The 18847-nt window shown below is 50.5% G+C and overlaps 1 protein-coding gene across 1 annotated transcript; it reads left to right on the forward strand.

The window, feature by feature from the left end:
• Window positions 1-6618: 6618 nt before the first annotated feature.
• Window positions 6619-17088, forward strand: BCL9 (BCL9 transcription coactivator; the record flags this gene model as incomplete). Its single annotated transcript, XM_084264031.1, has 7 exons — window positions 6619-6671; window positions 8270-8586; window positions 9507-9696; window positions 10246-10345; window positions 10787-13010; window positions 14135-14395; window positions 15730-17088. The coding sequence occupies 7 exons, from the start codon at window positions 6619-6621 to the stop codon at window positions 16845-16847; spliced, it is 4263 nt and encodes a 1420-aa protein (XP_084120157.1). The 3' UTR covers window positions 16848-17088.
• Between the last annotated feature and the right edge of the window lie 1759 nt (window positions 17089-18847).

Raw genomic sequence — 18847 nt, forward strand, 5'->3', positions numbered from 1 at the left:
TCGGTGTGCAGAAAGGGATGCGGCATTTTTGACAGGACTCTGGATGCGGGTGGGTCCGGCACTAGTTGCATTACAAGCACATGCTTTATGCATCCAAGGGAAAGGTTGAGGAGGACAGCTCTTGCTAAGAGGTAGGGGTAGATTTAAAGGTGTACTTAAAAGCACATAGTAGGAGGGCTTTTTTATCTGGAAATGGGGGCTGGTTCAGGGGATTGAAGAGGATCTTATGTCCTCGTATCCTTGAGCGTTGGGAGATGTGTGGGGCTGCAGAATACTCCCATCAATTTATCTATTTGCTTTTACTCTTATATGATCTTAAGGGAGTCTGACGGTTCAATAAAAGCATTGAATAACACTTCCTGCATCCTCCGTGTTTCCCAGTTGCACTCTTTATCAATGAGGTGTGTAATCAAGTACTTTATTAAATAGCAGCTTATTAAAAAGTAACGTGCAGTTCAGCTGCAAGGGTGCAAAATAAGCAAATGCTTAACATAACTGGAAAGTGCAGCACGTGGTGAAAACCAGTGGCAGAGCTCTTGGGTTGTTCTGGGTCTCAGGGAAGTCACCTTTTGCCAGCACAGCTGTTCGCCCTCTTACGTGTTTGAATGAGGGTCGGTGGAATAGGCCGTGCCCTTCCCAGTAAAACTGCACCGAAGGAGCGCGTCGGTTGATTAATTGCCTTACCCCACCTCTCTGGTCGTCTGGGGAATCCACTGGTGGATGCACATGCAGAGCTTTGCTTCCTGGTGGCTGTCAGGATGAGCAGCTGCTCTGACAGCTCCTACTGCTGGTGCTGCTGCTTGGTCCCTCCTGAAGCTGCCGCTCTTCGGAGCGGTCTGTTAACTCCGCTCGCTCTCTTCTTTCTCTCCCACTCAACTACCACAGGTACAATTGAGGGTGCTGGCTCAGCGTGCGTTCAAAGTCACCATTTGTTTTCTGTAGCAGCAGGTCTCTAGCCTTTTTTCTTTTTCCATGCTGATTTTGGGCTCTCGCCACCCTCAGTCCAGCACAGACTGACAGTCTCAGAAAGGCCGTGGGAAAAAAGAAGCTGCTCTTTCTTGTATGTAGAGAAAGAGGTTTCTTGCCTTTAATGCTTCGTGTCGCAGTAAGGCCACAAGTTTGATACTTTTATCTTCTTGGTATGCCTTTTTTTTCATCTCTACACATTCTCTTTCTCAAAGAGGGAGAAAAGACTGAAGTGAATCAGTGATAACTGCAGCTGTTCCTGCCAAAGCAGCCATAATGCTGTACACCTCTAAGTACCCTACCACTTGTTCCTATGAAGCTCCTGCAGTTTAAGGCATAAAGGAGGAATAAGCTAGTTTGGGTGTGTTTCTCGTCCTGTTTCCAGTACAATAATATGGTTCCTCATTCATAGAGCAACAGGGATGGTTCAGCCAAAAGGTAAGCTAAGATGTGCTTTTGCATTGTGTTAGTTACTCTGTGGTTGCTGACTGGGGACACGCTCTCACCCTTTTGATCTTAAATTCACTGTGAAGCAAGCTGTCTTGTGCAGACTGTGGGCTGAGACCCTGGGGGTGAGCAGCAGGTATGGTAAACTCTGGGATGGAATTGCGTTGCAGTGGCTGCTTGGGTGGCCTTAAAGATGGGTTGTGCCTGATGATTTGTGTCTCCCTCGCAGCCCTGAGCCGTGGGGTCTGTAAGACTGCCCTGCTGCAGCGCTTTGCCAAGTGGGACTTCAGTGTTTCAAGCAATAGTGCTCTGACTATTTGCTGCTGTAGATTCTCTCCATCCTGGTTTGTGCTGGTGTTCACATGTTTTCCCCGTCAAGGGAAAGGGTGATATCTGTCACAGCTTTGATAGAGGTGTGTCAGTATTGGCACTGGCATGGCTTAGCCTGTATTGTTTCGCTGGGTGGGGTGGGGGAAAGGGGAGAGGAGATATAACTGGGTAATTGGATTCAGGGATGATAGTGCTGCTGTGGTAGGTTTTACTGGATGAAGCAGCTTGTTGCGATAGGTGTTTGTTTCAGCTTCATCTGCAGGTGTGACTTGGCTAGATAAGGATGGTCTATCACGTTGGTGATTTCATTGTTTGATTTGGCTGGACTGGGTGGAGAATGTAGCTGCATTGTTTGGGACTGGCTTTGTAGTTTGGTTTTGTTGAAGTGGATTGCATGGCAGTGCGTTGCTACATTATTAAGGTGAAGCTGCAGTAGATAATAGTTGGAGAACGTTGGAGGGAAGAGAATATGACAGGGTTTCACAATGCACAACTAATTGAGCCTCGCAACAGCTCCCATGTTGCTGTTAGGAGATCTGGTCAGCAGAATGCACTGGGATTGCACAGGGAACTTCTGGTGGTGACTTCAGCTTGCAGTCGTGCTGTAGCTGCAAGGCTGTCCGTGCCGTGTAAATAGCTGAGGGTGCTCCAAGAGACCGTGCTCGCCACAGCGGTGTGAGTGTTGTCTGGATTTGTTCTGTCCTTGCAGCCTCTCCAGTTGTCACAGTTGGTGAGGGAAAAGCTGGCAGGTAGCTGCTCTTTCTTTACTGACCTCAAACTCACCATTAAGCCGTCCCTCAGAGTCTGCTTTTCCTTGTATTACTGAACTGTGAGGCCCTTAAACTTGCTTTAAGATATTTGTGAACATTAATTGATGCAGGGTTGTCTCCATTACTAAAACTGGCTGATCGGTTCTTGGGCCATGAACTCTTTTGGCCTTATAGGAAATAACTGTAGTGCAAGGTGGGGCTAACCCCTCTATCTTGAGCAAACTTGCAGCGTGTCTTACTTGGGAAGGTTTGCGGTTGGATTGCCTTCACCTGTAGCACAATGATGTGAAGTAGGAGCTGTGAGAACAGTAGGTAGTACTTCTTCCTTCTAAAGCCTGCCTGGTTTTCCCCTGGATGCGATTGCCTGGCTTTACCTGATGCTGGGTGGTTTTATTTCTAAGTTGTCTGGCTGTGGAGGAGGCTGTATATGTGAAGCACAGGGCTTTGGCAGAAGTTGCTGTGCATGTAGTGAGGGGAAGGTGAGCCTTTGAAGAGCGATGGGTGCAGAGGAGGGGAGTGTTTAACGTCCAAGCTTTGTGCCAGCTTCTCTGAGCTCAGATGAGCTCATGGGAATCCAGCGAGCTTGAAAGTGGGAGTGCTAAAGCGGGTCTGACCTATTTCCCCTCCGTGTGCAGTGCTCATCTTCAGGCTCTCCCCGTCTGACGGTGACTTTTTCAGTGCTGACGAATCTCGGCAGCCTGAGCAGAGGCCTCTCCTCCTCAGTGGTTCAGAGCAAGCTTGGCTGTGCATTCCTGTTGGTGAAACTCTTCCTCTGTCCTCTTTTTCCAGGTGGTCTTTTCTTGTGAGACGAATGGTTTGCAACTCATGGCCTCCAGAATGAGTACTGCCGTGTCGTGACACCAGGGATCTTGGTAAGCTCCATGTTGGAAAGGCGAGGACCTGTCCCAAATGCGGGTCTCTTTTGCCTCTGCAGTTGAGGTTTGAAGTAATTTTAAGCCATCCAGACTGTAAACTGCAAGCAAGAGGGGTGAGGCTACTTTTCACCTGTTCTCACCTCCTCCTTTCAGCTTGCAGTGGCACTGATGTGGTTACGTGATCAAACAGATCAGGGGGCTGATCCAGCTGAATAGAGATTTCTGCTGTTTCCCTTGGGTTAGTTCCCATTCAGATCTCTCCCTGATCTGGTCAGGAGAGAGGTGGTGAGAATGAGTAGACAGTTGAACCTTCCCTTTTCCCTGCAGCCATTGCCTGGCATACCTTAAAGCAATCCTAAAAACAGAGCTTTGGATGTAGCTTGCCAAAATGTCCTGAGAAGTGGCTTTGACCATTCGCTGTAGGTGACCCTACCTCTAATTCTAGAGCATTGATAAAGCTTTTGCTGTGGCAGGCAGATTCCAGCTACAAAAATACATTTCTCTAGAGCTTTTCAATTATTGAACCCTAGATTCCCAGCCATAGGTATGCTGGAAGTGCATTTAGAAGAATCACGAGGCACTCCATTTCCCATTGTAAAAGATGGTCCGTTCCCGGTATGCAGAAATGAGAACTGCAGAAAGCTGAGTTGCTGTTGTTCTACCAATGAATGTACTGATGTGTCCTTTATCGTTCTCCCTGGTAAGAAGAAATTTAAACTGAGATGGGAAATGCAGTTCCCTTGCAGAGCGTATCAATTCTAATAGGTGCAAGATACGTATATATATAGGGTAATAAAAAAATAGGGTTAGAAAACTGGAGGGTTTTTTCCCTTGAGGCACTTGAAAGTTTGGTGATGTCAGAAATATTGTGCAGCCAGTGTGGTCCCGATTCTGTTCTTCATGTTTTCTCATTGCACTGTGCGGACTGGGAGTCTGAGAAAACTCACCTTATAAGAAAAGGTAACATGGTTATGCATAAATATGAAAAGTGAGAAAGCAGAGAGTGAAACAGCTTAAACACATGGGCATTTGCATCCTGTTTTTAGCACCAGGCTCTGCTCACTTTAATTTTTTTTTTTAAACCTGAAATGCACAGTGTTTTCAGTCACAGCTTCACCTTACTTGAAGACCGCTGACTTCCACTGACTTTGATGCATACATCTCTTTTGAAAAGTGGAATTGGTTGCTGTTGATAATGTTAACGGTTTTGTTGTCAAAACAGACATAGGAGCCAAATCTGCATGCAAAGATGGTACAACTTAGATACTTGTGAAAATGTTCTCTCTTGTCTTTAGTGTGTCTGTGTAGCACCAGCTCAAATTAGCAGCATGTAGTAGTAACAATAGTAATAGATTAACTCCGACATTGTTCTCAAAATCAGTGGGATAACCAGCCGATAGGCCCAGAGAGGCATGAGGATCCTGTGGGGAGGGTGGCTCAGACTGGACTTCATCTGATTGTGTGTAATAGGAGGCATTAAAAATGAGACCCTCATTGCAGGAACATTCCCCACATTTATGGATCTGTGCAGCACAGTGGAGGTGAGAACAGGGAGCAGGATGATTTCTTGGGGTCGTGGAGGAGGCATGTGGTAGAGCGGAGAATGTTTGGAGATGTTCCATGCAGCTCTGCACTGATTGCAGCGTAGAGCACTATCATGTTGGGCTGCAGCAGCACAGAGTCACTAAAAAGTAAATGTCACAGCTTCACAGCAAGATGTATTTGAGGAACTGGAAAACCATGGTGCTCAAAACTCTCCTTGGCCAGAGGTGCTCATGTAGGTGCTTGTGTTTCTTAATCCTCTGGTGTCAGTGTGCAAGTGAACCAATTTTTGTTTCATCAGTGCAGTTTGAACAGTAGTTTCTTCGTAAAATTCAAGACACTCCCAGCCTGGTGAGGTTTGTTTTGTTTCATTTGATATTCACAGGAAGAAACAGCTTCTTTGGTGCTGAGGAGGAATACTGGGAATATTTACATTTGAATAATATTTAACTAGCAATGCTTAATACATTAACAATAAATCTTGGTTAGATTCTAAATTAAGTGGATTTGCATCTGAGTAGGTGAGATGAACAGAAGAGATGATGTTGAAACATAAACAAGACAGAAACTTGTTCCAAAATAATTTAGCCCAAAGGACGTAAACAGTAATGTTCAATAGTTTCCTCCTCCAGAAACAGCTCCATGTGCCTTATTGCCTGCGTCATGCATGTTCTTTCTGAACAGTTGAAGAAGTGTTGTATGTTTTGTTTTTTTGGTGGGTGGGTGCTTTGTTTGGTTTGGTTTAGGGTTTTTTTTAAGGTCTCAATAGTCTGTAGCAGTGCTGCACAGATTTAGAGGGGTGGTTCTCTGGTGATCTTTTAGCCTTTCTAATAGATATAATGAGTGACTAACCTTTGGCATTTTCAGAGTAATCACAGCATAGCTGGTTGCTTACAGGTGGTCAGGAAGGCATTTTATTTCATTTTCCTCCCTTTGTGCAGCCCTTAGCACACATCATTGAACATATGTCTAGTTATATTGGACCGAGGAGACAGAAAAGATTTGAGCAGAGTTTATGTTCTTAAGAAATATCAGATTACGGCCATTCACAGGGGAATTCTGTATAGCTAAGTCATGTTGGAGATTTGTAATTTTGGCTTCCTACTGACTTGCTGTGAGGTGTCTTCAAGCTGAACACAGATGCAGAATCAAAGTGTCCAGATACGAAGCGCTTCCCTGTTTTGTTGACTCCAGAGTGATTTGCTTTGGATGAAGGGATGATGGTCTCACTGTCTGTAAACTCCATGGCCAGCCAGGGCTGTCTCCTGTTTGAAATACCACGTGAAAGCAAAGCCTCTTCTCCTGTGTCTTCTCAGTAATGGGGCTGGGGGTGGGAGGGAGAGAATTTCCACTTACTGCCTCACACAGGCCACATCTGCTTGGAAAGTTCCTCACTGGTTTTCTGTTCTTTCCCTGTGGCGTGGTTTTTAACAGTGTGCCCTGGAGATGCGAGACTTCCCCTGGGCAGCAGGAGGCACGCGTCTAGAGAATGCTGGAGCTGCAGGAGGGAAGCACCCAGTGCAAAACCAGAGAGGAGCAAAGAGAAAAAAGGCAAGCAGACAGCCAGCACTGAGAGGAGCGGGTGTCAGGAAGTGCTTCGACGCTGCCTCTGGCGGCACGCTCCCCAGAGGAACTTGACGAGAGCCCATCTGCGTGCGTGTGAGACTGTGAGCTCAGGATTTCTGTCAATGCATTCCAGTAACCCCAAAGTGAGGAACTCCCCGTCAGGCAACACACAGAGGTAAGGAAGAGAGCCTGCAGCCAGCCGCCCTGGGCTCCTGCGTGATGCTGTCCCCGCTCTGCTGCTGCAGGATTGGCGTGTGGTGCCTGCGACTTCGCGCGCCTCCTCTCTGCTCCCATTGGACCTGCCGAGTGCCTGACCAGCCTCCATGTTTGCTAGGCTCAGGATGAGCCCAGAGCTGTGAACCTCTCTGAGCTGCGGATTCTTCCTTCCTCCCTCCCATTAGGTGTCTGAATAGGAGCGTAAACATGCTGTTGTTTCTGTTTGTTTTGGGTTTAGTTGTTTGGGGATTTTTTTTTCCTTCCCCTCTTCTAATTATCTGTTTCCCCGAGGGGAAGCTGGGCAGCAGCAGGTCTCTCAGTCTGTACTTTCACACAAAACATTTCCTCCCCATTATTGGCCTGAGCAGCCTGGAGAACTAACTGAACGGCTGTGCACTGAGATCCTCTGCATCACTCACCTGCCAGTGCAGCAGGTCAGCAGCTCTCCTCGGCTAATTTGGAAGGGGAAAAAAAATAAGGAAGCGAAGCATTGCCCAGGGATTTAGAATGGTCTGATTGACAGCGTTCTCGAGTTTGATTATTTGCTCCTAGAGGTCATCTGGAGCTTAAGAGTAATTCAGAGGGAATGCCTCTGAGTCATATGTCTGTCCAGAGGAGGAAGCGGCTTGTGCAGGTCCCACGGCGAGGATGCTAGCAAGGGATCGCTGCCTGTTGGAAGTGGCAGTGATGATGGGAAAAGCACAATGCAGGAGATCCCATAGTGATGGAGAGACTGGAGGGTGAGGAGGAAGGGGTGGCTGAAACGTGTGTAAAACTCAGAGGAACAGAATGGTTTTTAGGATGCGATTTTCTGAGTGGAAGAGGGAAGGAAAGACTCTGAATTTCCCTTGGCAAATTAAAGAAGCTTCGTCTGCCCCATTTTGCAGGAGCGTACGGGGAGGTGGTATCCTGCTCTTTCCTTACTCAGAGGCAGGTTGTAGCTGGTTTAATTGTTTTCACGGTCAGAGGTTTGTGTTTTCCTGGCAGCTCGCCCCAGTGTATGATGAATGCTGCAGTAATGCTGGGTTTTCCTTGTGCTCCCTGTAGAACTGGATGGGGAGGTACAAGGGAGGGAGCGAGGATAGGCGGGGGGTCTACTCTGATCAGAGCTGCAGTGTATAGTTGGGGTCTGAGAGAGTGGTGAGGTGAACTTTATCGTGCCTTACTTGTTTACTCTGAGCTGGTCTTGGTGTGAGGTGCTTCTCTCTGCACATAGAAACCGTTGTCTTTATTGACAGAAGCCCCAGAGGTAGGTCCTCATGTGACAGCGGTTCCCTGGGATCTGGCAGGTCTGTAAGCTTGCCCTAGTGCCTTCTTGAGCAATGAGATCCCATCTTGGATAATAACACTTTCAGGGCATGTTCAAAAAAGCACCTGCATGACTCTAAGCTTGCAGGCATTTTTTATTTGTCAGCAATTGTCTTGGCTTGCAAAGGTGGCGGTGGTTGTTCCTGCTTCTCTCTAATCTGTTCCTACAGGCTTGAATGAATCCACAATGTGATTTGTCACTTTTTCCTTTTTGCTCTTTTTTTTTTTTTTTTTTTGCTCTGTCCCCAGTAGCCCCAAATCAAAGCAGGAGGTGATGGTCCGTCCCCCTACAGTGATGTCCCCGTCTGGCAACCCCCAGCTGGATTCCAAATTTTCCAACCAGGGCAAACAAGGGGGCTCCACCAGCCAATCCCAGCCCTCTCCTTGTGACCCCAAAAGTGGAGGTCACCCCCCCAAAGTGCTCCCTGGCCCAGGTGGGAGCATGGGGCTGAAGAATGGGGCTGGAAACGGTGCCAAGGGGAAGGGGAAGAGAGAAAGGAGCATTTCGGCAGACTCCTTTGAACAGAGGGAAGCTGGGACTCCTAATGATGACCCTGAAATCAAAGGTATGTTTGTGCCAGGAGTTGTGCACAAGTGCTGACAATTAGTCTATGGGATGGAAAAGCGCTGTGCAAGTGGTAGTGAAGCATTGTCTGAGGTGCTGTAAGTTCCAGCCAACAAAGTCTAAAGGTCTTGAGAGCAGGCAGAGAGGGGAGGTTGTCATAGCGGGCATCAGCAAACGTCCAGTTCGCGCTCAGTTAAAGCGCAGACCTGACGCTGGTGGGAAAGTTCCTTTGTAAGTCTGAAACTCCCCATGAGGATTTGAAAGTACAAATTCAACCTGTTGGTTTCCTTCTGGCCTTTGGCCTTTCAGGAACTGCTCTGTTGTAACTGGGGTTTTAAACAATATGCGAGCCTGTTTTGTCAACACAGATACATAACCCGTAGCGCCCTGACTAGTAACGCCAGCCAGAGAGTTGGGATTCCTGTGTTCTGTTCCTGGCTCAGTCATTGCTTCTGTGAGGCAGTGCAGGAACAGTCTACGTGTGCAGTTGTACATCTTGCCTTTGTTGTCCATTTTCTAGGTCACCTGGTTAAGGTGGCTGAAGGGGGGAAAAACCCAACAAAAAAAACCCCTAATGTGCAGAGAGTTCTCCTTGGGCACAGAGATGTTTATATTTGTTCATTTTAGTGTGTAGTTTTTCTTGCTCTTCTGTGTGGACATCAGAGAATTCAAAGGGATCAACTCTGGGAACTGCCACTTGCCTTGGAAAGGGACGACATGAGCTTTTTCATGGTGGCGCCTGAAGGGCAGCATGGTGTGAGAGGGAAGATGCACCGTGTAACAGAATAATTGCCTTTAGTGGTGCTTGAGGGAGAAGTGGGAAATTTCAGATGAGGAAAAGCTCTGATAGGTTTCCAAAAATAGCTACCAAAGAGGTCCCAAGGTAGTGATTCCCCTTGTTTCTTCTTTGTCCCTTTCCAGACTGCAATTCTGCTGATCATGTGAAGTCCCAGGATTCTCAGCACACACCACACTCCATGACTCCTTCAAATGCTTCAGCCCCAAGGTCTTCCACGCCTTCCCATGGCCTGACTGCCACTTTGGAGCCAGCAAGTGGGCAGAAGACTCCATCCAAAGTGGTTTATGTCTTTTCTACTGAGATGGCCAACAAGTAAGTAGGTAGATGCTTGAATGTCTTCAGGGAGCGGGGCTTATATTTATGCCCCCTTTTTAAGAGATTCTCAGGTGTGCTTTCTCCATCAAGCGTGTTCTTTTGCTAAAAGTTGTTACTTGTTTTGGGGATGCTAAAGGGGCTGGAGTGGAGAATGTCACTGCCTTTTGCCCTCTGATAACTGTATTACTTGTTCCTTCGAGGTGTGGGGTTTTGGGGGTTCCTTTGTGCTTGGTTTTGTGTATGGGGGATGTTATTTGTTTGCTTGTTGGCATTCTGTTTGGGTTTTTTTTGAGCAAGTGCTGGTAGATTCTGTTTTGCAATGCATGCAGTGAGTAGCAGCCAGGATGGCTTAAACTGAGACATGAACCCTGAATGCTGATGAGTTTGTAGACGTGAGCATTTTTCTTCTGCTGCTCATCTAGAGTGAAATATGTGTGGTTATGTCTTTCCTTCAGCTGGCAGAAGGGAGATAGAAGGGAGGGCGGTTAAGAAAAATTGATTCTTGGCTTCAACTGGATATGTGCATCCGTCTGTCTGTCTTTGCAGGGCTGCAGAAGCTGTGCTGAAGGGACAGGTGGAAACCATCGTGTCCTTTCATATCCAGAACATCTCAAACAGCAAGGCGGAACGGAACACTGTACCCTTGGTAGGGAATACCTGCATGTGGGTGGGAAGGGAAACGGTAAATGTGCTTGTGTGTGTGATTTAGAGAGATGGATGATTATTTACCCTCTGCAATAAGTTTCAGGGTGGAAGAGAGAGACAGACAGTTGTTGTTCTAGCCTTCTGCACATAAGTGTGTTGGATCATCCAAAGAAGAGTTTGAGTCTTGCGGTATTTGGGTAGTGTATTTCCGACCCATTGCTCGTGCTGAGCTAGCACAGAAGTGAGGGGTGCCTGCTGTAATGCTTGAGCAAAACAGGGTTTTGCATGGCCACGGTTCTGCTCTGTGACAGCTGCATGAAGGCTACCCTTCCTCGCGAGGCGTGGGCCGGCGGGGTTTGAGACAGGACGTTTCGTTTGCACCGCCGCTTAACGTGGCACGGCTGTGAGGAGAGCGGTGACAGCACGTGGCTTTCTCTTGCAGAACCCCCAGCTCACTGCACTTCGGACTGAACCCAAGCCCCTGCCGCAGCCCCAGCCCGCCGCTGCCCAGGACCAGAACCCTCCCCAGAACGCCAAAATGCAGCCGACTCCACCCGTGTCAGCGCCAGTGTCCAAATCCACTGGCCCCCCGTGTCCCATAGACCAGGACAGTCCCAGCGTGGAAAGCAAAGTGATGTCTGTGGGCAGCCCTGCCAACTCTACCCCGTTGCAGACAGAAGGATTTGGGCAGAGTTCGACCCCCAATAATCGAGCAGTTAGCCCGGTTTCCCAAGGTAGCAACAGCTCTGCTGCAGACCCCAAAGGCCCTCCCCAGCAGGTGTCTGGTGGGGACCCATCCAGTTTGGGGGAGAATCCAGATGGACTGTCACAGGAGCAGCTGGAGCATCGAGAGCGCTCGTTGCAGACCCTGAGAGACATACAGCGCATGCTCTTCCCCGATGAGAAGGAGTTTGCAGGAGGGCAAAGTGGGGGGCCACCCCCAAATGCCGGGGTGCTGGATGGTCCCCAAAAGAAACCCGAAGGGCCGATACAGGCCATGATGGCTCAATCCCAAAGTTTAGGCAAAGGGTCAGGGTCTCGGACAGATGGAGGGGCTCCATTTGGCCCTCAAGGACACAGGGACATGCCCTTTTCCCCAGATGAAATGGGGCCACCACCAATGAACTCCCAGTCAGGACCCATAGGCCCGGACCACCTGGACCACATGACTCCCGAGCAGGTGGCCTGGCTCAAGCTGCAGCAGGAGTTCTATGAGGAGAAGAGGAGAAAGCAAGAGCAGGTGGTTGTGCAGCAGTGTTCCTTGCAGGACATGATGGTCCATCAGCACGGGCCTCGTGGGGTGGTCCGAGGCCCTCCCCCTCCCTACCAGATGACCCCTGGGGAGGGCTGGGGACCTGGGGGTCCAGAGCCCTTCCCTGAAGGCATGAACATGTCGCACTCTCTGCCCCCGAGGGGCATGGCCCCTCATCCCAACATGCCCGGGAGCCAGATGCGCCTGCCTGGTTTTGCCGGAATGATGAACCCTGACATGGAGGGCCCCAGCGTCCCAAATCCCACGTCCCGGCCTGGGCTGTCGGGAGTTAGTTGGCCAGACGATGTGCCAAAAATCCCAGATGGCCGAAACTTCCCGCCTGGCCAGGGTGTCTTCAGCGGCCCTGGCCGAGGGGAGCGGTTCCCCAATCCGCAGGGCCTGCCTGAAGAGCTCTATCAGCAGCAGCTGGCTGAGAAACAGATGGGCCTCCCTCCTGGCCTGAACATGGAAGGTATCAGGCCCGGCATGGAGATAAACAGAATGATGCCCTCCCAGAGACACATGGAGCCTGGGAACAACCCCATCTTCCCTCGCATGCCGGTGGAAGGGCCCATGAGCCCCTCCAGGGGGGACTTCCCAAAAGGAATGCCCCCACAAATGGGCTCCAGCAGGGAGCTGGAGTTTGGGATGGGCCCTGGCAGCATGAAGGGGGACATGGGCATGAATGTCAGCATGGGCTCCAACCCACCCTTGGTCCCTCAGAAGCTGAGGGAGGCAGGAGTTGGGCCGGAAGAGATGATGAAGCTGCGCCCAGGCGTCTCAGAGATGCTCTCCTCTCAGCAGAAAATGGTGCCGCTGCCATTTGGGGAGCACCAGGAGTATGGCATGGGTCCCAGGCCTTTCCTTCCCATGTCTCAGGGCCCAGGAGTCGGTCTCCGAAATCTCAGAGAACAGATCGGGCCTGACCAAAGGACTAACAACCGGCTCAGCCACATGCCGCCACTACCTCTCAATCCCACCAGTAACCCTAATAGCCTCAACACTGCTCCCCCTGCGCAGCGCAGCCTCGGCCGCAAGCCCATGGATATCTCTGCAGCCAGCCAGGTGCATTCGCCGGGAATCAACCCTCTGAAGTCCCCCACGATGCGCCAGGTCCAGTCTCCAATGATGGGGTCTCCCTCGGGGAACCTCAAGTCCCCTCAGACGCCCTCCCAGCTGGCAGGAATGCTTGCGGGCCCCACTGCCGCAGCTGCCGCTGCCTCCATTAAGTCCCCTCCTGTCTTGGGGTCTGCTGCTGCTTCTCCTGTCCACCTCAAGTCTCCGTCTCTTCCCGCACCTTCTCCCGGATGGACTTCGTCTCCAAAGCCTCCGTTGCAGAGCCCTGGGATTCCCCCGAACCACAAGGCGTCTCTCACTATGTCCTCTCCAGCCATGCTGGGGAACGTGGAGTCAGGTGAGTGCCGCCTCTGCTAGCCAGGCTTAGCTCCCTGGTTCGCGTGGCTTTACCCCAAGGTGCGCAGCAAGAGGCTGGAGGAGGTTTCTGGCCAGACAGCAGAAGCTGGAGGGTGGTTTGCCTGTTGTGGGAAGGAAGGCTGTGCCGAGTCTGGTGGGTGGCTGGCTGGGCCGGTGGAGCGCCAGTGCTCCTCTTCTTCCTGTTGTGAGTTTGCACAGTGTGTCAGAGTGAGGGCTGGTCACTCGGAGGTCGTGAGGGTGAAAGGTGAGGAGGTGTGAAAAGATGGGGGGGAGGCCTCTCCTCAGAGGAGGTTTTTGTCCCTTCAGCCATAGATAGCTCCTGGTGACTGTGGAAAAGACCCTGCTGCTGTTGAGCGAATGCTCTGCGATAAAAGGCCGCCACAGAGCCGCGCCGAGCACAGCTGGCCAGCCGCGTATCTAGGCAGGGTTCAGGCGTGGCTGCTGCTTTCTAGGTTTGTGCTAACATTTGCTCAGGCTTCGACCATTTTGGTGAGGGCCAAGCGCCACTTGGCCAGCCTGCCGGAGCCCTGCCGTGCCCGGCGCCCGGCAGCGCACGCCTCTGCCTTCTCTTTCCCGCTCTCCAACCCGCTCGGAGGTCGTCCCGGAGCATGTTCGGCCCCTCCTCCTTCCAGGCTGCCGGCGGGGCTGCTTGGGACCCTGGACGGCCTCCCTTGCCCGTGAGCGGAGCGGGTTGCCCACGTTGCCCTCTAGCGCCGCCGCGGGTAACGGCACGGCGGCCGGGCCGGGATGGGGCGGGTCGGGCCCGGCGGTGCCCGGGAGGGGTAGCCCCTGGCAGCAGCTGCCGGGGCTGCCGGCCGGGTGTCCCTGCTGGGGAAGGCAGCCTGGCTGCGGAGGCCGTGCCCGCCGTGAGCCCAAGCGCTCTCAGGTCAGAACTGAAGGCTTTAGTCGGAGTCCCGGGCTGTACTTAGCGAGTGTGTTTAAGTGCATGTCTGCTGCGGCTGGTGGTTGGCCTCTTACAATAAAAGGGGTTCCTAGTTTCTGAAATTTCTAGGAGAAAAGGGTGTGATTTAAGGAAAAAATGGTAAGAAGAAAAAAAATGAAAAACATCATCTTTCTTCTTTCTCTACCCCCCCCCCCCCCCAGGTGGTCCACCTCCTTCCACAGTCAGCCAGTCTGCTCCTGTAACTCTCCCTGGAAATCTTCCCTCTAGCAGTCCTTACACAATGCCTCCAGAGCCGACACTCTCCCAGAATCCCCTCTCCATCATGATGTCCAGGATGTCCAAATTTGCCATGCCCAGCTCTACGCCGCTCTATCATGATGCCATCAAAACTGTGGCCAGCTCGGATGATGACTCCCCTCCAGCACGCTCCCCAAATTTGCCACCTATGAACAGCGTACCAGGTAAGACACCTAAAGAAACATAAGCCTAGACTAGCAGGCAGTATGGTGTGAGTGTTTTTTATGGAAGCTTCATCAAATGGTGAGAGGGAAAAACTTCGAAGAATGTCTAAGTCTTGGGTTGTTTTTGAGGAAGGCTGTTGCAGTTATCTGAAATAGGAGGAATTCTCCTTGCACCCAGTTTCTTCTGTTCAGAAGCATCTGTTCTTCAGAAATTTATTTAATCTGAAAAACTTATCTGTGGGGGAGGTTTCTCCTTGGGCAGACTGGAATTACTTGTGCGAGTGAAGGCTGTTCATTGGGAATAAGGGTCAGACCAACGATGTGTTAACCAGAGGAAATGGTTCTTGCTGGGTCTTAAGGCAGTGTTAAAGAAGCTTCATAGTGGGTTGATATTTTTTTGTTTGATACTGAATCATCTGATCTTTTCCTGGGTTTTGTGGATTGCCTTGGTTACAGAAGAGGTGGTTAGAACCCTTTCTCAAAACATACATCTCTTCATATAGGGAACATGTAATGGCAGGTGACCTCAAGACTAAGGGAAACTCTCTGGTCCCTACCCAACAGAGTTAAAGCAAAACAAACCACTGTCCTTTTGGGCTGTCTCGTGGGTGAGCGTGTTTATACGAGAAATCCAGTCCCTGCTGATAGCTTAATGTTTGTGGGTACATATTTAGTACAAAAGTAGGTTGTAGCCTCTCAACATAGTTGAAAGAGGGGTGAGCGATGATGTTTCATGACAGTGTCAATTGGTAATGAATTTTTGATGAGCTTACCTGTGGCTTTGCTGTCTGTTTCACATGGAAACGATCGGAGTGGCGGAATATACCTGGGGAAGCTGGCTAATTGAGTAAGTTCATGACGACAGCTCATTAACCTCATTGATTGCCGCTTCCTAGCCTTATGAGGGTTACCTGATTTATCACTTCTGGAGTACTGAATGGAGATCCAGTCACCTCCCAGCGGACAAGCGTCCGTATGCTGATAATGTGTCACAGACACCTTACTGCCTGCGTCACCCAGACTGCCAGGCAAGGAGTAAAGGTGTGGGTTGGACTGAGATGCTACTCGCAGAGCCGGCTTTAGTTGCTCTTTGATAGGGCAGTGACAAGCTTAGGGAAGGCAGCTGTGTGGGTGGCATCAATTTTCTGGTTGAAGTAACCTTTTCCAGAACCACTACTGATGTGTTTAGTTTTTTGGGTGTTTGTTTTTTTCTTTTACTAGCGCTGACTTTTGTGTCTGTTGTGCAGTCTTGGTAACCTTGCAGAAAGCTCTCTGATAGCTTTATGGATTATTATTGGCTGTTACCTAAATGTGATTCCTTATTTCTTCCCTAGGAATGGGCATTAATTCTCAGAATCCTCGAATTTCAGGTCCAAACCCAGTGGGTCCAATGCCAACCCTTAGCCCAATGGGAATGACCCAGCCTCTTTCCCATAACAACCAGATGCCCTCTCCAAATGCTATGGGACCCAATATACCTCCTCACGGGGTCCCTGTGGGACCCGGCCTGATGTCACACAACCCGATGATGGGGCACGGTTCCCAGGAGTCTCCAATGGTACCTCAAGGACGCCTGGGCTTCCCACAGGGGTTCCCTCCCGTACAGTCCCCTCCACAGCAGGTGCCATTTCCACACAACGGGCCCAGCGGTGGACAAGGCAACTTCCCAGCGGGAATGGGCTTCCATGGAGAAGGACCTCTGGGGCGTCCTACCAACCTGCCCCAAAGTTCGACAGATCCAGCACTTTGCAAGACTGGAGGCCCTGGCGGTCCAGACTCCTTCACTGTTCTTGGAAACAATATGCCTTCGGTTTTCACTGATCCAGAGCTGCAGGAGGTGATCCGTCCTGGAGCCACCGGAATACCCGAGTTTGACCTGTCCAGGATTATCCCGTCGGAGAAGCCTAGCCAGACACTACAGTATTTCCCTCGTGGGGAGGTGCCAGGCCGCAAGCAGCCGCAGGGCCCTGGGCCTGGGTTCTCCCACATGCAGGGGATGATAGGAGAGCAGACCCCGAGGATGGGACTAACGTTGCCTGGCATGGGGGGCCCTGGGCCGGTGGGAACTCCGGATATCCCTCTTGGGACGGCTCCGTCTATGCCAGGTCACAACCCGATGAGACCGCCTGCCTTCCTGCAGCAAGGCATGATGGGGCCGCATCACCGCATGATGTCACCAGCACAAACGGCGATGCCTGGCCAGCCCGCGCTAATGAGCAACCCCGTGGCCGCCGTGGGCATGATCCCAGGCAAGGACCGAGCTGCCGCCGGGCTGTACAGCCACCCGGGCCCCGTCGGGTCGCCTGGTATGATGATGTCAATGCAGGGCATGATGGGACCCCAACAAAACATCATGATTCCCCCCCAGATGAGGCCCCGAGGTATGGCTGCTGACGTTGGCATGGGAGGATTTAGCCAAGGCCCTGGAAACCCAGGGAACATGATGTTTTAAGCTGCTACCATAAGACTGGATGTTCTGATCCTTGTCAAGATGAGATTCCAAGTCCTGAGGGCTTTTTTGGGAGCTTCAGGAGTACAGTTTGGCCATGCAATAGGTGAAAAGAGACCAGAGGACGCTTTGGGAAATCTCGAATGTATGGAATTACCTGAAAAAAAAAAATTATTCATTTTAACAGGTTGTTTTTTTTTAAGATTTATTTTTTAAAAATTATTTTTGTGGACTTGGGTATCCCGTGACGGCACCTGCTTTGAGAATCTGTAGCTGTATTTTGAGAATTGCCATTTGTCACAAGTTGCACCATTCTCTGTATGTTTACGTCCTTCGGACTGGCTTCTCCCAGGACTCTCGGTTATTTTTGGGGTTTTTTGTGTACTGTACTATATTGTAAAAGGGATTTTAGCAGAGACTTTAGTCTTTGGGGTGAGAGGAGAATGGGATTCTAGGCTGTTTACTTTAGGTGGAGAATCCATCTTCAGAACTTCGGACTATTTTCCTTCAACTCCAATGTATAGAAAAACCAAACTACGACCTCAGAGCAGAGTATTAATGAAAAGCACAAAAAGGAACTTAAGTTCAGTGAGGGGAATCTTTTAAAAGAAATAAATAATAAGTTAAGGACATATTTTTCAAATTATGGCGTGCTGTCCAGCACCTTCTGTCTCTCCCTCCCACTCTTTATTAAATAGGCTTCTCTCTCTCTGTCCCCCTTCTGTCTCCTCCTATGGCAGCTGCAATACATTGTGTTAATTTGGGGAGTAAATCTAGGAGAGCCTCTCCTCGCGTGGGGACTCTTCCCACTTTTAGGAAGGGGCTGGACTTGGACACTGTTACATCCTACAGTAGTCTCTCTCACTGTTTCCTATTCTCCTTTTCTTAGAAACCCCAAGTGATTTTATTAATGTGGGAGTGGAACAGACACTAAAAGTTATCCAGGATTTTTTTTTTTGTGGTTATTTTTTTTTCCTCCCCAGCGTAAAACGTTCTGTGTAACCTCCATTAAATTTGGTACAAAACCACTCGCCAGGGCTGTGGTGTCAGAAAAATAAAATATATTGTTTCTTACAAAAATGGACTGTTGTCTTTATCCAGTCCAGCTGCCTCCTTGTACATCAGGTGGCTGGCCAGATGACTTGTTAGCCCATCCTTACGACTGCAGCCGGCGCAGAGGCCGGGTGGGCTCAGCTTTGGCAGCTCCTCAGAGTCTGGTCTGTAGGCAGCTGCGCTGCCCGCGCCTTGCCAGGCGCTTCTGTTCCTGTCATCCTGAACCCTGTTTGGTTTCCCTCAGAGTGAGGTTTTATTTCAGAAAGCCCCAGGGGCGATAGGGAACAGTCTTTTCTTCCTCAGTTCGTGTAGGGCGATGGGATAGATGAAACCTGTGTCTCCGTGTCGCGTCCTCCTGGTGAGTGTTCGCAGCGCTGCGAGGTTACGTGGTTACGGGCTTTCCCTAAGCAGCAGCACCTGCCTGCCTGCTGAGCACTGGAGTCCCACACTGTGGGGGGCACTGGGCCTCTGTGTCCCCCCCCGGGGCCGTCGGGGTGGGTAGGGTCTCCGACTGCCGTCTCTCTTGAGGGCTGAGGTAGCGGGAACAGATGAACTCAAACAAAGGTGAGAGAGGAATCCTCGGCGAGCGGGTTCTTATCAAGACAGCCCTGCTGGGTAAATTGTTGCTTTGCCACAGCTCTCATCGATCGCTTCCTAATCCCCTGGCTTCCCAGCCTTGCCTTCTGAGAGAATTTCAGCCAGAAGGTTTTAATGGCTGTGTCTTACGAGGAGTGAGAGATATTGGATGCCAGAGCGGACTGGGAGTTGAGCCCCTCTCCTGGAGAAGACCAGGATGGGCCAGCTTGCCTATCTGTAGGGCAAGGTGTGGGCTCAGTGGCCGTCTGCTCTGTGGTCCCCTAGCGCTGTATGTGGAGTGTGTAATCTCTTGGTTTGTCCTTCCACTTACTGTTCTCTCAAATTATATCAATGAGCAGTTTCCTCACAGGGGT

Source organism: Gallinula chloropus (genome assembly GCF_964237585.1).
Source record: "Gallinula chloropus genome assembly, chromosome: 1".
In the NCBI taxonomy this organism is placed as follows: Eukaryota; Metazoa; Chordata; class Aves; order Gruiformes; family Rallidae; genus Gallinula; species Gallinula chloropus.